Source organism: Mercenaria mercenaria, chromosome 14, assembly GCF_021730395.1.
Source record: "Mercenaria mercenaria strain notata chromosome 14, MADL_Memer_1, whole genome shotgun sequence".
Lineage (NCBI taxonomy): Eukaryota > Metazoa > Mollusca > Bivalvia > Venerida > Veneridae > Mercenaria > Mercenaria mercenaria.
The window spans coordinates 57,990,192-58,007,918 of NC_069374.1; the positions used below are offsets into that span (position 1 = coordinate 57,990,192).

General features: G+C 33.4%; 1 protein-coding gene across 2 annotated transcripts in view; it reads left to right on the forward strand.

Moving 5' to 3' along the window:
* LOC123527872 (uncharacterized) overlaps positions 1–17,727 on the forward strand; it is a 123,282-nt gene that overhangs the window by 15,792 nt on the left and 89,763 nt on the right. For both annotated transcript variants that reach the window (XM_053523595.1, XM_053523596.1), the window contains exons 5-6: positions 6,269–6,438; positions 8,054–8,190. In XM_053523595.1, the coding sequence (XP_053379570.1) occupies positions 6,269–6,438; positions 8,054–8,190 (307 nt within the window). The remainder of the gene's footprint in view (positions 1–6,268; positions 6,439–8,053; positions 8,191–17,727) is intronic.

Sequence of the window (17,727 nt, forward strand, 5' to 3'; positions counted from 1 at the left end):
TATTGCACCAGACGATCACTTTAAAACCATTTAATTTAGCAATTTCATAATGCTAGCTGGACATTCAATAAGCTACAGAGTCTTAAAGTAAGCAGATTGTTACCCGAGAAACCCTAATTTTTTTGGATCCAAGCATCATGTTAATCCGCCGAACCATTACCGAGAATGTACAAACAATGTTTTCTTCAGATAACAATGATACAATCGATTCATTGCTTGACAGAACGTCACCTTGGAGCAAAAAGTCATGTAACTAGCATTTTTTGCGAAAATCACTTTTCGGCATTTTTAGGTTATACATGTCAATTTGCATTATCCGTAAAAGTTTGGAAGCTGTATTTCGATGAAAACTAGCTTTTTTTGGCAAAAAAGTTAAACACTTGACTGCACTTCTAAATTTTTGGGCGCAAAATCTATGGTAAGTGCACTTACTACAGCTTTTGCACCAAAGAGCTTCAACTTAACTATAAAATATTTGGTGCAAAAAGTATTGTAACTGCACTTACCATACTTTTTGCATCAAAATATTTTTGAAAAAATTATATTATTAAATAACAAAAGCTTTATGTTAGAAGCTTACACTGTCAGAATCTGATTATTTGAATGCAAGATTTTTTTAATTCCTCATTTTAATTAAATTTAAATACTCATTGATGTCACTGATGACATCAAAATGACATTGCACGTTTCTATCATAACTCTTTATTCTGCAGATTTGTTTTTCTTTTTTCATTGTATAAGTGAAAAACATCTTACAAAACAGAATGAAAACGTAAAAATCATAGGTATCCATAACTTTTTATGAGTTATTTAGATGAAATACTCGGACTTAGACTGATCTTAACAAAAACAGCACATTTCTAGTTAAAATATTTCAACATCTGCTTCTGTCTGGTAGCCTATGTTGTTAAATATGATTTCCTGTACATATATTTATAAACTTTAGATATAAACTGTTAGTATATAGAGAATATTTGTTTGTTTCGGTGTAAGAACGCAACACCATAATTATGCAATATAATAATTTTCATGAGTGGCATAGCCATGAGTGAAAATGTAAATTATGGCATTCATGAGAGAAATATGTTTCTATCTTACAGGTACAACAAACATTTTATTTTATTTTATGATTTTCAATGGTTTTAACCAACCTATACCCATTCTAAACACCCAGTGTCACATGCTTTGCATCATGATGACTTGTCTTGATATGTCAGGATATCATTCTATGTTGAAAAACTGTCAAATAGTTCTATGAAGGTTCTAGATTTCTTTTACATTTTGTTATTGTAGAGAGTATATCTTTATGTCAGTGCTTCAATATCTTTTAGTGAAGTATATTTGCAAAACAAATTCTGATTATTTATAATTCATATTATAATTCATATCTTTCACGTTCAAGTGTAGTTCCATATTTGTGAAAAATAAAAATGATTTTTTCACTGTTTGAAACAGTGAAATTTATATCAGTGTTATTTCACTGTAACAGTTTTATTCCAGTATTTCACAAAGAAGCATTTAATAAAACATGAATACATCTTGCAAAAAGTAACCGGTAACAACAACATACTGCATTTTCATTATTCTTCCTGTTTTTACTTGTAAACAGAAGTCTTTCATTGTAGTTGCCTTTCCATTACGAGGGCTGTTCAAAAATAACGTAGACCTTTGCTGTCAAAATTTGCATATTGTGTAAATAATAATGTGAAATATATCGTTGTAATTCGGAATCTTTCTGTAATTTGGTCACACATTTTTTGTAACATTTTTGCTGATAAGCGAAGTTCGTCGAACGTTTATATTACCATAGCTACGCATAACCGGCGCAGTCGCTTTTTGATCTGTCTTGATTTTAATTCGATCGCTAATGTTCACACTAATAATAAACTTGTTTGCCCCAAAATGCCCCAAAGTGCAGCAACACGTCAAGGCGACATGCACATAGAGTATGGCGTCATTCCGAGGTGGGAGGTGGAGGAAAACAACGTTTAAACAAAGTGAGTATTGCTGTTTATAATGCATGTATTGACGTCATCGACTCGCACGGATACTAAGACAGTTGCTTAATTATGGAGAAATTTTGGCGAATAGCAACTGAAACTCATAAACTAATGAAGCAGACACCACAACGATGTTCAGTCATCTGTGTCTTTATCTTCAAGTGGTATAAATGAGTCTCAAATGGTCCAGAATTTCTTAGACAGTGAAGATGGAGGGAGAAAACAGAACAACTGCAAATGGATGTTAACGCCAATGTATGACGCTGTAGATAAAGACCAAGTTCTCACGTTGAGTACCCTGTCGGAGATGCGTGTCATAACTGTTCATACATTTTTAGTATTCTAAACAAACAACTTCTTCTGACTTAAATATTGCTCATAAAAATTAATAAAATAAATTTACAAATATGAATTAATGCAAACTTAATGAAAGCATCACCATGAAAGCACGACGTCGTTAACGTCGTTGAAATATGATCGCCGTGCGCCGGGTCCGTGTAAGTGACTGTTTTCGAGGAGGCGTAACTCCTACATGCAATTTGCAGTGAATTTAGTAGAAATATTGCAAATCACGATGGTATATTTCTTGTTACGCTTCATTAAAGTATATAAAAGCTAGAGAAAAAGTCTACGTTATTTTTGAAGAGCCCTCGTACATACAAAGCAAAACAAAATCTGACGTTCTTATGTTCTTAATGACGAAACTTTTATTCTAAAGAAAATTATTTTTGCCAAAATTTGAGTCCAATCCCTTCTTGTCAAATGCTTGTTGAAAAAAGAATATAATTCAATCTGCCTACCATAACTTTTATGAGAACTCTTGTAAAATACCTTTCAATGTTGTTGTTACTTCCGTTCTGATTAGGATTATTATTTTTGTGGCTAAAAATATAGTATGCATAAAATTTTGCTTTGAGACAGGGTTGTAAAATGCTATAAGTTGACTTTATGAATAAGTTCTGCAAACAGCATTGATGTTTCAAAATAAAGCCGTTTATTTACTGTATCTGAGCCAACTGTTACTCTAGTCTAATACAAAAGTTTAGTATTCAAATAAACTAGATAAAAATAAATCTAGATTATGTTTTTTCAACTTACATTTTTTATGTATTAAAATGTGATTACAAATTAACAATAAACACAAAGTTTTTGGCTTTATTTATGAAATTACTACATTATCTGTATTTTCAAGATGTATTTAAAATACTGTAACTTGACTTTTTCACATTAAAAATTAGTGCAAAAACCCTGGTAACTGCACTAACATGACTTTTTACATGTAATAAAATTAGCGCAAAGAGTTATGTAAGTTATGTAAGTAGAAAAAAATATCTAATTACATTTTATGGTCATATGAATGATGATAATGTTTAAAAGAAATTAAATCTGACTGATAAATACTAACATCACACTATGGCACGGTATTAAAATGTTTACTTGAAATAAACAAATCAGTTTTTTTGTGTCTCCTGTAAAATTTTGAAAAAGTCAGTTACAGTACTTTTTGTGTCAAGGTGACGAGAAAAGATACATAACATGTTACATAAGTCGGTGCTTGACAGTAGCGATAATAACCCTTTCCCGTATTCAGTTCTTCAGGAAAAGAAATTTTGGGAAAAAAGAAACATTTAGATAAAAATCTAAAAATGATCGGGCACTTGTATACAGATACATGTACATGCTGTAAGAGCATTACTACATGTAGCTTTATGAACTTAAAGCAGTAAATTAACACATAAAAGAGACTACGAAAGCGTACCAGAAATTTTAAAATCTTTCAATAACGTGCTGGTATCATTTCAGATTAATTATGTGACAAATTTGTGAGTGTCTGTGTTGATATATATTGACTATAAGGGCCGTAAACAAAAGTATAACTTTGTATCTATAAACAACATGACGAGTCTCGTATCCATTCTATTTTGGCGAAAAACAAAATCATTTTAAGTTAATTCAAAACGTGTTATGTTGAATTAAAAGCAACTTGTGTTCGAAAAGAGTAATGCATTAAGGTTTATAATTATATTGGCACCAAACACAGAATTATTTAAATTTCGTATCATTACCAATAATAATATACCTGTCCATTACATGTTCTGCCGAAATATTCCATACGACGGGATACTTTACATATCCTCAAAAAGTTGTTTCCCTTTAAAAATAAATGTCATTCATAAAAACAACAAAATAAAAAGTTGCTGAAAACCACGTTTCATCGCGTTAAGAGAAATTTTAGCACTGGGGCATTATCGTTACCCTAAAAACACCGACAGGCGATTTTACGACAACAGTGATTCGTGGAAATATATCGGACGCGGAATACGCGAAGAAGAATTAGGCTAGGCATGTAACAAAAAGTTGCAGATAAAATAAGGTACAACAGCACATAAATTGGGTAAAGCGGATCCGTTATCGTTAACACTTTTAAAAAATCAAGAACTGTAATCGTGAGCGAAATTCACGTAACACAATATACCATCGGCAACACAAATCAATATACACTCAACAAAATTCCTAATCGGTCAGATTTTATTGTATTACTATTTTCTTAATAATGCATATACTTACACGAAATTTCACATACCGACATTTAAATAGGTACTGCAGCTAATTATTGATTTATTTTTGACCTACTCACCGCCATAGTAACCGCTTTAGGCGTTTTGGCCAATTTAGCATATTTTGTAGTGCATGACATGTGCACCAAAATGCACGTGTTAATGAACACTTTTGGCATTACTGACGAAAGGCCTACTAGAAAAACACATATCATCGTTAAACTGAATCAAGAGCAACGCGCCCGGGCTGTCGGAATTATACAACAAAATTCAAAATCGGTCATTTCAATGAATTGTACTTTGGTTAAATTTCGAAAAAAGATCGCGGATGGTAGATAACCAACGAGTGAAGGTTCTTGTAAACACAAATAAGGTTACAAATGGAAATAACCATCAAAGTAACAGTTACAAACAAATAACATCAAAATTCTATTGAAATTGTAAAAACAATAACAAACGTGCCGTAAATGTGTCCCAGCTAGCAACATTCTGACAGCTCGATCCCATTGCTCTTGTGTCAATTTCACCATAATATGTGTTTTTCTAGTTGGACTTTCGTCAGTAATGCCAAAATTGTAAACGAACACATGCATGTTGGTGCACATTCACTGCACAAAATATCCAATATAAGACAAAACGCCTAATGCGGTTACTTTGGCCAAGAGTCACTAAAAATAAATTAATAATTAGCTGCAGTACTTATTCAAATGTCGGCATGTGGAATTTCGTGTAAATACCTGCATTATTGACAAAATGGTAATACAAATATAAACTGACCGATTAGGAATTTTGTTGAGTGTATATACTAGTACATGAATGCAGACCAACATGACTTTATGACTTTACATAGTTTTACGCCAATATCGCCGGAAATGTCAGTAGTGCAAAGCATGATCCTACCATTTATAAATTACCGTAGACGCTGACCCTTCTATCCATTTCGCAAGTAAAATAGTTTAAGCAGTGTATGTAATTAAGTCAGGAGTGAAACTTTAAAGGAAAACATATGCAGTCTGACTAAAGTGTATCGCCTATTACGCTATGAGTAGGATCTGAAGACGAGCTTACCTTACAACATTTTGCAAATCCCTATTTAGCCTGGATTTTCCATATTTACAATTCTTATTACGTAAAGGTCAGATGGCCGGTTAGCTACGTCTGTAGGGCACTTGCTTAAAAGTCAGGGGTCCCCGGGTTCGAGCCCCGGTCTGACTGCACATTTTTCTTTGACATTCGAACAAGTCGTCTGATTGGTTCAAATAAAAATAGCAATATTGGAAATCCAGAATATACAGAAGACAAATGTGAATGGGCCATTCTGAGATTTTCGTTTAGAATATCAAGTACTTTAGTCAGATTGAAAACATATGTACATTACAAAGACAAGACGAGACCTAAATTTGACAATATGCATGCGTGCATCGGAATACCAGTCCTGCTCGCTATTTGACAAAAAACTGTTAACGAAAGTACGGTAATTGGTATATCTGAAATGATAATACAAAAGTCAAGACAGAACGTCGTTTTTCAACAACCATACACACATGCATATATCTGTGCCAAGTTATGTAGCTGAGTACAAAACTTTTGCGAAAACACTCTGACCGCAAAAGCCGCTTAGTACGTAAATAGCGGCAAATAATTTTATATTATGATATGGCGAACTATATGGTAAGCTAACCGATCGGGCTGTTAATCTTTGTGTTTCAGTGATAATTTATGCCTGCGAAAATCTTGTCCAGCCCTCTGAAAACTGTGGACAGTGCAAATGGTTTACAAGTTACAAACCACATTTACACTGCAAATGGAATGGGACTCATTGCAGTGACAGAGGAATTACAAATGATACAACAGAATGCGGATACCCGGAAATCAATATGGTATATAGACAATAATTATTATCAATACAAACAGTTATGATAAATTGATTTTACTTTAATTTTACTTACTAAAAAGAGGGAAGACTGACACCATGGTCGAATGGTTGAGTTAGTTGACTTTAAACCGCTTGCCGGTCGTCGATATGAGTTTGAAACCTTGTTTTGGATGTAGAATCCATCATTTGAGGAAACCATCCAGCTTGCTTAAACTTAAGATAGTCGTAGATTCTACCTGGGTGTCTCTAGTTTCAATTCTTTTAAATGATCATAGCATACCAGACCAATTCGTGAAGACTAGATTGATTATAAAATCTTTATGTACACTGATATATCTTTTACATCATACACTTGATTTTTTTTAAAAATGTCCGTAATTAAATCAGATCTAACACACACGCATACACATACGCACGCACACAAGCTCTCTCTCTCTCTCTCTCTTCCTGTCTTTCTCCGTCTGTCTGTCTGTCTCTCTCTCTCTGTGTTTCTGTGTTTGTGTTTATCTTTATTTTCTTCGAATCAGTTTAGTTCCAAATGCATAAATACAAAGAATAATGGATGGGAACGAATATTCGAAAATCGGTCGAATATTCGAATATGAAAATCAAATTCGAATATTCGTAAATTATTGTATTTTTTTTCATGGTAAGTATAATTGATTTGGGGAATTTAAACATGCTAATTCTACAGAATAAAACCGTTAATTTTGTCGTGTTTGTTGATCGCGTATCAAAACATGTCCAATTAACAAAAAAATAGCAATGCATAATTGGCAGGGGCCACCGTTACGGATTAACAGTTTGCAACAGCCATAAATGTGTCAGGTGCATGTCAGAGGATGTCCAATTAACAAGAAAATTGCAATGCATATTTAGCTGTGGTCATCGTTACGGATAAACAGTTTGCATTATGCGTAAATGTTATACCTTTTTATATTTTGTTTATTTTCATTGCAGATATTGTCGATATTTTTTCAATATTTTGTACATTTCAGACCGTCCTCAGATTCGGTTTTCATCCGCAATCGGCTGTATTCGAAATAAATTTTGAAGTAGTTTATAATAAAATCAAGAAATAACACGTGACTGATGCATAAGATCATGCTGAAGGAGATTTAAGTCTGCCTTACTTGCTTTTTACACTGCCGATTGAAAATTTTCAAAATGGCGGTAAATAAAATACAACAGCGCGACACGTGCTTAAATGGGACGACCTGCTATTTTTTAGATAAAGCTGCGACGTCTAAATTATAGTCAGTTTTATTCTTTTGTATCATTTTGAAGTTGAAACACTGAATTAGTTAAATATGATCATGATTTTACTGACAGAATCGTGATATAAAACGCTAGGGTCGGTGGGTTTACCCGAAACAAACATTTTTAGGCCATATTACGTACGATGATTCACGATTTAAACAAAGGGATACAATTTGTAGATGCCAATCACTTAATAAGAATTTAAAGTTTAAACAAACCGAATATTAGAATATATTCGAATATGGCAAACCAAACCGAATATTCGTTCCGATCCCTACAAAGAATATAAACGTTCAACTGTTATGGAAGCCAGACGTACATGTATAATAAGTTAATCTAAAATATTGAAACAATTGCAGGTTCCAGTGGTAACTTCTATAGAGCCAGCGTTTGGCCCTATGTCTGGTGGTACATCTGTTTCAGTAAATGGAAGACACTTAAATATTGGAAGGAAAGCCACAGTTAGAATAGGCCCTAAGGAATGCGTTCTGACCACGTACGTAACAATAGTTTAGAAAGTGATATACGCATTATACTCTCATTCTGGTAATAATAACATTGTTTTCGGCCAGGTCCATTCGACGTCACTTATGGTTCAATCTTGTCACCCCAGAAAATTATTGTTAGTAATTAGACGCCCAGACCAGATAACGAAGTAACTATCTATATACATGATAATTGGTTTAAAGCAGAGCACTTGCGTAAAGAGCCGTAGATCTTGGGTTAGCGCTCTGACCTTGTCATACTAAAGATATGTAAAAAATAATACGGTCCGGTCTGCTCATTGTCAGTAATTTAAAAGTTAAATGTGACTGGATTGGGAATCAAATCATGTCTGATGGCTTGACATGCAAATGAGATAGCACTGTACCTTCATTTTACACATACACACACGCCCACGCGCAGACAACATTTGTGTAAGATTTTAAATTCTTAAATTTGTGACGTGTGAGACAAATGACGTAAGATTGCTATGGCCATATGCAGATTTATACAAGGCTCACAAGGGAAACATTACCTAAATGTAAATACAACTGCACGTCTAAACGTTATATATTTAGTTACAAGTAAACGGAGTAAAGTGCAATATGTCGTGCAGAAACGAATCAACTTATGTCGAAACGAATGAGCAGTCATAAGGTTGATATAAGAAGTATATATGACAAAAGTTTTTCATCAAATGTTGCTCTTCATTTCAATTCTACTAAACATTTAGTGGAATACATTTCCTTTATGTCAATTGATTTACATAGATATACTTCTCAAAGAGACATACAGGATACATAAGTTAGATACGCTACATCCGAAAGTCATAAATGCAAAGTCATTTTATAATTTCTCAGAATAACTAAATTAAATGTTTTGCATCATGTGTATTATGATTTTTTAATTTTGATAATAGTTTTTTCACAACTATATACTGCATGTTTTATACAGTAAGGTTAGCTTTCTGTATATCCCTAACATTATAAAAATGTTCAGTTTTAATTTTTGACATATTTATAGTGCATTTTATTTGACCTGGCGGGGCGTTGTTTCGCGACGGTCCATTACATTACTGTGCAGGTATGTAGTACATGTAACCAATGTAGCGTTGAATGTTAGTCATTGGTTACCGAAGATTTTGAAAATAAACAGTTATATTGCTCAACCTATTTTGCTCGTTTTTTGTTTTTTTTAGATTACCATTATTAGCTCACATGTCACAAAGTGACAGTGTGAGCTTTTGTGATCGCGCAGCGTCCGTCGTCCGTCGTCCGTGCGTCCGTGCGTAAACTTTTGCTTGTGACCACTCTAGAGGTCACATTTTTCATGGGATCTTTATGAAAGTTGGTCAGAATGTTCATCTTGATGATATCTAGGTCAAGTTCGAAACTGGGTCAACTGCGGTCAAAAACTAGGTCAGTAGGTCTAAAAATAGAAAAACCTTGTGACCTCTCTAGAGGCCATATTTTTCAAAAGATCTTCATGAAAATTGGTCAGAATGTTCACCTTGATGATATCTAGGTCAAGTTCGAAACTGGGTCACGTGCCTTCAAAAACTAGGTCAGTAGGTCAAATAATAGAAAAACCTTGTGACCTCCCTAGAGGCCATATTTTTCATTGGATCTGTATGAAAGTTGGTCTGAATGTTCATCTTGATGATATCTAGGTCAAGTTCGAAACTGGGTCAGCTGCGGTTAAAAACTAGGTCATTAGGTCTAAAAATAGAAAAACCTTGTGACCTCTCTAGAGGCCATACTTTTGAATGGATCTTCATGAAAATTAGTCTGAATGTTCATCTTGATGATATCTAGGTCAAGTTCGAAACTGGGTCACGTGCCATCAGAAACTAGGTCAGTAGGTCAAATAATAAAAAAACCTTGTGACCTCTCTAGAGGCCATATTTTTCATGGGATCTGTATGAAGGTTAGTCTGAATGTTCATCTTGATGACATCTAGGTCAAGTTCGAAACTGGGTCAACTGTGGTTAAAAACTAGGTCAGTAGGTCTAAAAATAGAAAAACCTTGTGACCTCTCTAGATGCCATATTTTTCACAAGATCTTCATGAAAGTTGGTCTGAATGTTCACCTTGATGATATCTAGGTCAAGTTCGAAACTGGGTCACGTGCCATCAGAAACTAGGTCAGTAAGTCAAATAATAGAAAAACCTTGTGACCTCTCTAGAGGCCATATTTTTCATGGAATCTGTATGAAAGTTGGTCTGAATGTTCATCTTGATGATATCTAGGTCAAGTTCGAAACTTGGTTAGCTGCGGTCAAAAACTAGGTCATTAGGTCTAAAAATAGAAAAACATTGTGACCTCTCTGGAGGCTATACTTTTGAATGGATCTTCATGAAAATTGGTCAGAATGTTCATCTTGATGATATCAAGGTCAAGTTTGAAACTGGGTCACGTGCCGTCAATAACTAGGTCAGTAGGTCAAATAATGAAAAAACCTTGTGACCTCTCTAGAGGCCATATTTTTCATGGGATCTGTATAAAAGTTGGTCAGAATGTTCATCTTGATGATATCTAGGTCAGGTTCAAAACTGGGTCACATGAGGTCAAAAACTGGGTCACTATGTCAAATAATAGAAAAAAATGACGTCATACTCAGTTCAAAACTGGGTCATGTTGGGACAGGTGAGCGATTCAGGACCATCATGGTCCTCTTGTTTGCATAAGTCAGAGATTAACTCCGCCCCGCCAGGTCGTCAAATAAAACGGACTATAATGTCGATTAAATGTATATATAAATAATTTTATAGCGACATTTTAATTATCTAAATGATAACGTTTACAACTATTTACATTAAAGGATCGTGAAATAATGTATAGTATTGAACGCACATAGACGTATTATTTGATGATTTATTTTTATGAGCCAGTTGTGGCGTCTAAACGTCGACGTCCATCTGGCGCGTCGAATTGATGTCGACGTCATTTTCGTATTTCATACATCATTGTGTATTTTACATTGTCAACTGAAGACGGCTATTAGAGCGAAACATATTTTGACGAAACTGTGTTGGTTTATGAATTTGCAATATCACGTTAGAGATAGGGGAATTTAGCTACACTTAATGTTATTCTTATTACAAAATATATTAAAAATGCTTGTTGATCTTTTTATCAACCTATTTGTTTTATTCAATTACTTTACTTTGCTGTTTATATGGAAGCATGTCCTTTTAAGCCTGTGACTTACTCTCGATCCGAAGGTTTACAGATTTAAATTTCTTTAAATGCGAAATCCTACCGCGAACCCATTCTCTCTATTTTTTTTTTTTTTTATTGTCATTATACCAGATTGTTTATTTGACTTAAAGGCGAAGAACATCTCCTACATAAGTGACCGTCTCCTTAATGCCAGACATCTTAATCCCCAATATACAGGATCATGTCTGGTCCAGTCTGATAAGGGGCCATAAAACCTCTGTAGACTTGACATGTAGTATATAATTATCAGAGGATCATAATTTTACTGATATGTACAGATTTCGGGTATTTCCTGTGTTTCGCAGTTTATTGATTGAAAAGCAGCTTTATAATGAATATGCTTAGAATCATTTTAGTTGATAATATAATGATTAAAATTGAGTAATGTCCTGACCAGTTAAATTGTAACTTTTACAGCAAAGCAATTATGAGACACCCTTTTAGAAAACTATCAACTTTATTTAATAATAGATAGAATAGTAATTTAAAACTGAAAAGGAGAACTTACAACTATTTTTATTCAATTATTATGATCTTGATCACTACGGAATGTGCTATGTGACCTGAGTTGTAAGAAAACTTTTAAACATTATCAAAGTCAGATATAATTCCCCATGTGTGGCCTAAATACATTTTCTTCTTCTTAATATATTAAAATCCAGCAGCCAAGAGATATCATTGTTCAAAATACACATTATTTATTATTCACAAAATATGCCTGAATGCATATTTTTTTTTTATTTTATAAAAATAAAAATCCAGCAATAATGAAATATTATTGTAATAAACCTCGATTTATCAAAAGATAAAAATACTCTATCTTACACAAAGACTTGTTGATAATGTCCACGGAGACCGATTGATGATTCTCTTTTTGTCCGGTGATCACATGCCTATCATACTTGACACTTGACTTGTGTTAAGGGGACGCAGACTTTGAATTAGAAAAAAAGTGGTTGGGGTATGATAAAATTATTTAAAAAATTTGCAAAAAGTTACAAAGTTCTGGTACATGAAATGGATACTGTTTCAACTTTTATTAGTACATAAAATATTGCTTACTAAAATAAAAACTTAAAAAAACTCAAACAAGAAAGTTATTGTTGAATTTCATTCGACTTAATTAATATTTTTGTGCGAAAATAATAGCGCTTTATCTTGTCCAAACATTTATCAATATCCTACTGATTCTAATTTAAAGAAAAAAAGTGAAATAAGTTCACTGTCTTTATTTTTATTTGACATACATAAGCTAAAACACAGTATTTAGTTTTTTTTACAAATAGTGCATATGAAAAGATATGGTGATCAAGGAAGGCCACATTTCAAAACTAAAGGAGTATATTCCCCTTAATACATTAAACATTTATAGTTACAGAAGTCGAGTGGCTTCTAATAAGGGACTAGAAATGGTTCCATTATTAATTTTCAATTTGGTATAATTCATGAACTATAATACACTTAAATACCAAAACACATCAAAAAACTTTCGAAAAATGTTTTGTCTTAAAAATTCTTAAAATAAGGGTTGAGAGGTTGTATCATTGAGCATATGTACAGAAGTAACTTCTTAATATCATTCACAAAATTTACAAAACAATACACAGCAGGAATGTCAATGATCAAAACTCGAAAAATATACAATTACGCTCAATTTAATGCCATTTATAATGTTTCCTTGAATTCTCCTAAATACTTTTCATAATTCTGTTTGCACGAGTTGCACGAGACTGCTGTCATTCACCGAAGAATCGGGATCAGACAAGTTGTAAATGCAATACCATCTGGTGGTAATTGATTGATAATGCAGTTCAAGAAAAACTTAATCTCATAACGTAATGAACAAGTATGATGTTGTAATAACAACTACACTTACACTGATCTGAGTTGCAGTCGGTTTATATGTAACTTTATTAATTCATTTTGTGTCTTGTTATTGTGGTCAAAAAGTATAACGGAAGTGCCTCACAACTGAAAGTGGAAGTTTGATTCGCAAAATAGTCCACTCTAATGACTTTTGATAAATGTCCGTAGAAATTAATAATTTTCAGGTTTAAAGACGAATTTTCTGAATAGGATTTCTTATTTGATAAGAAATTGTAAACATCGACAGTTTATTTAATCATACACGTGCTAACATCAAGTTGTCTCCCATTGATTATTAGATTGACTGTTCGTCCAGCGCAGTAATACTTTTTTGCAGTGAATCGCCGAGAAGTCGTTGGAAAATTAAAACCATGTAAATATCTATAAGGATCTTACATGCCTGCCTGTGTAAGACGGGGTTTTCCCTACCCGAGGGACAGTGTGGAATGGAAAACCGAGCGTTAGCGAGGTTTTTATCCATGCTGTCTCGAGGGTAGGGAAAACAGCTGTCTTACACAGGTAGACATGTTAGATAATTTTTCTTGCTTATCATGTTCAAAATAGATCGTGGAGACAGATAGGTTTGGGTATTTCCTGACATTATTTATAAAGTTTATGACGTCACAATGATACCAGTACAGTGTGACGTCACCTTAGTGCACGCTATTTTAGACAAGGTTTTCCCCTAGGGAAAGACAGGAATATCTATCCCCGGCGCGTGCTCGGATAAATGTATACTTTCCCCGCTAGAAAAAACTAAAATTAACCACATTTCAAGGTCAATTTCAAGTGTTTAACGTTATGCATCTAATTCACCAGACCTGTGTAGCATCTTAGATATCTGCACTATGGTATTCATTGTGTAGAATGTCTTGTTATGCCCTTGCTATGCAAATCCCACTCTAATTATTTATTGTTTACATTTTTTATCAATGAAGAAGATGGCGTCCGTCACGAGTTGAGATGAAGGGGCCGTTAAATTTTTACATGTTTATGCAAACCTGGTGCGTTAGAAAGACAATCTTATCCCTACAACATTATTTGATACACTGGTATTGTAAAAAATATGTTTTTCCTCATACAGAAGATTAATATCTTAAGTTCAATTTACTTTCAAAAAGACCTCTGTTTTTTTTTTTTGTTAAAGTCATAGTACCAGATACTTATCCACAAAGTACTGAATATTACAGGTGTCCTTCAGTTTTATATCATTTTAAGAATATGTCTTTTCTCTTCCCACCATAAATTTCTTAAATATGCATCCCTTATTCCACTTATAGCTATGTCTTACTTTTTTCCTTTTAAATTTTATTCTCGCAATCAATTTCTCATTTCACAACATGGGTGACTGAAAGAAAACATGGTTATTTAACGTAAGCAAAGAAATTACAGTAAAGTAATTACCGAAAGAGCAAAAAGGCTTCTTAGGCGCGTGAACACTAAATTTCCACTTGAAACTTAACCAAGTATTCAGAACATACTCTCCCACCTTGATAAGTTTGATTCAATCAAACTTATAAATAACATATGATTACAGAACATTATACAATACAAATCAACGTACATATAAGAAAATAACAATTTTAACAGATAGATTTAAAGCTATAAACATTTCAAATACTCCATGTTTACACTTACAACTAGAATATTTCATTTTATTCCTTATTATCAGGTAGAACCAATTCAGCTTCTTTACTTTGTTTAAATTTATAGTAAATACAGCGTAACTGGTGACAATTTGGTTGTTTTAGTTCAGTCTTTGGACAAATAATATCAATCCAGTCCACACCAATCACTAATTATTATTCTTTCAGTTGCATGTATACAAAAAGCTGACATTCAAAATACTTAAAATGCGCAATATACAATTATGAAACGCCTAAAATTTGAAACCTATACATTTCAACTTAAAGCTATAATACTAATCGCTAGAAAACTTTACATAAATTTACCTTAGCAAGAACTGTCATGTTTTGTCTGTTAACATAAATCATTGAATAAATATTGAGCACTATTATTTCTTTTTGTTTTGTACGTTATTTAGATACACCTTTTATTTTTTAAGACTTATACTACTGATGTCAATTAAACAATTCTTGACAGTCTGCGTACTTATAAAACTTGATATTCTATCTATCAAATTGTCTTAAGTACAATATTTGATGATTTTTATATCATATTCTCCCACAAATGTTTTACATAATAAGATACATGTTCATCTCAGTTCAATAAATGAGTTCATGATAGTATAGTAAACTTTTACATTTCATTTTCACACAAAAACAAACTGCTATTAATTAACAGTACAATATACAATCTCTCCCAGTCTTGTTTGTTTCTTCTTCACCAGATTATACAATTCTTGAAACAGGAAAAATGTTTGTCCTTGTGCCCAATCGCTTTCATAATTTATTGATTTGAAATGACCGCTTCTGAGGGATTATTATGCCCTCCACTTAAAACTAGCCACTGATATGAGGGATTACTATGCCTTCCACTTATAACTAGTGATTGATATGAGGGATTATTATGCCCATCCACTCGGGAATTAAACTACAGCAACTGTAAACACGTTTTGCTTTAGTACGCGTTAACATGGATTTTAATCATTAGCTTTTATTTCTAATGGGCACAATTGTGTTATTGGTCGCTCAAATTCTGTGCCATTTATTAAAACATTTGCTGCACGCACATGTCCATCGCGACTTGTATGCACACGTGTAATACGCCCTAATGGCCACTGTGCTCACGGTAAATCATGAGACGTAACGGTCTCGATATCGTTAACTTTCAGGTCTGGATAAATTTTATGCCATTTTTTGATGTTCGTAAACTTGGTAACCATTGGCGTATCCATGTATTCCAGAAGTGTCGAACTAACTTCTGTATTCTACGCCATCTCTTTCTAGGATTGAATTCTGTAATAACCACACTTTCAGGAGCAAACTTTCCCCAGATCTGTCCATGCAGAAAATGATTTGGTGTTAGAAGTATACAGTCTGCTGGATTACTTGATTGATATGTCAATTGTCTTGAATTAATCAAGACTTCAGCTCCTTCTGCATCATGTATTTCATTCGCATTTACTTTTCCTTCAATTCTTGCTGCTTTAGCACGTTTACAGTTTTCCACGAAACGCATAAACTATGCATATACCCGTACTTATTTCGTCCAACTGGATAATCGTTTTTGATCAAACTGTCATTCTTTTGTATGTGCATTGTTTGTACTTCAAACTGCATTTGTTTTGACCTTTTTTATTTCACTGTTCTCGTGTGAAAATTCGACTTTATTTTTTGGCCATTCACACTCATTCTCCTTCAGAAATGCAGGTGCGTTCCACCACAACTCATTTGTTTCTAAATTAGATACTGCACATCCTCTGCTTAAAATGTCAGCCGGATCTTGATTTGCTTGTACATGTCGCCATGGTATAGGATTTGAATGTTATTGAATCTCTCCAATTCTATTAGCAACAAATGGTTTGAAAATTGTGCTTCTATTTCGTATCCAACAGTCATACTTTCTGACAAAAATGTGCAATTGCTAATACAAATGTTCAGTGCAGCGCAAATTGACAGTCTAAGTTTCAAGCACAGAACAGCTGCCTAAAGCTCTAATCTATCAATGCTTATCGTCTGGACCGGCTCTACTCTGAAACGAGTCTAACCGAAATGTTATTGTCTGAATTTTCACAGCGAGCATACAGTTATAGGACAAGGGGTAGCTGGAGAATCAATTTTGATTTGGAACTTCCAGGCTTGTTGTCTTGTTAGCATGATGTCCCATTAAGAATCAGATAATGTGAATTAATGGCACTGACCAGATTGATAAGCTTGGAATCTGTTCTAATGATGATTTGAGAATTTTAGAACATATTCAATGATTGTAAAACTTTAGTCAATGTTAAATTTTGTGTCTCACAACAAGAATGAATGTGATAACCCAATAGTTGTTTTAGTTTGAGATGTGTTTTATTAAAAATCTTTATTGAAACTGTTTTACACAATGATATGAATAACAATGTAATCATTTTATACTGTAACTTGTGATAAAATATAATATACATTGTAAATGGCAATATTTTATAAAACTATAATATGAATGCAACTTTGAATCACAAGACCTAAAGCTTGAAATTTATAATTCAGGGGCGTAGTTAGGCTGAAATGGAAATGTAGGCCACTGTCCAAGGAGGGTATAGCATGATTCCACAGACATTTTTCATATTATAGATGCAAATTGGTGCTTTTTGGTTTATATCTGGACTTTTATGTTTTTCATTTTTCAAAATGAAGTGTAGACCCGGGGGAGCTATTATACAATTTAGAAAGTACACCAGGCATAGCTGGACCATAATGGAAGTATGAGTCACTGTTCTAAGGGGGATAGGGCGATGTCACCGATGAAAAAATACATTCTAGATAAAACATGATGTGTTTTGGTGTTCATAATTCAGGGA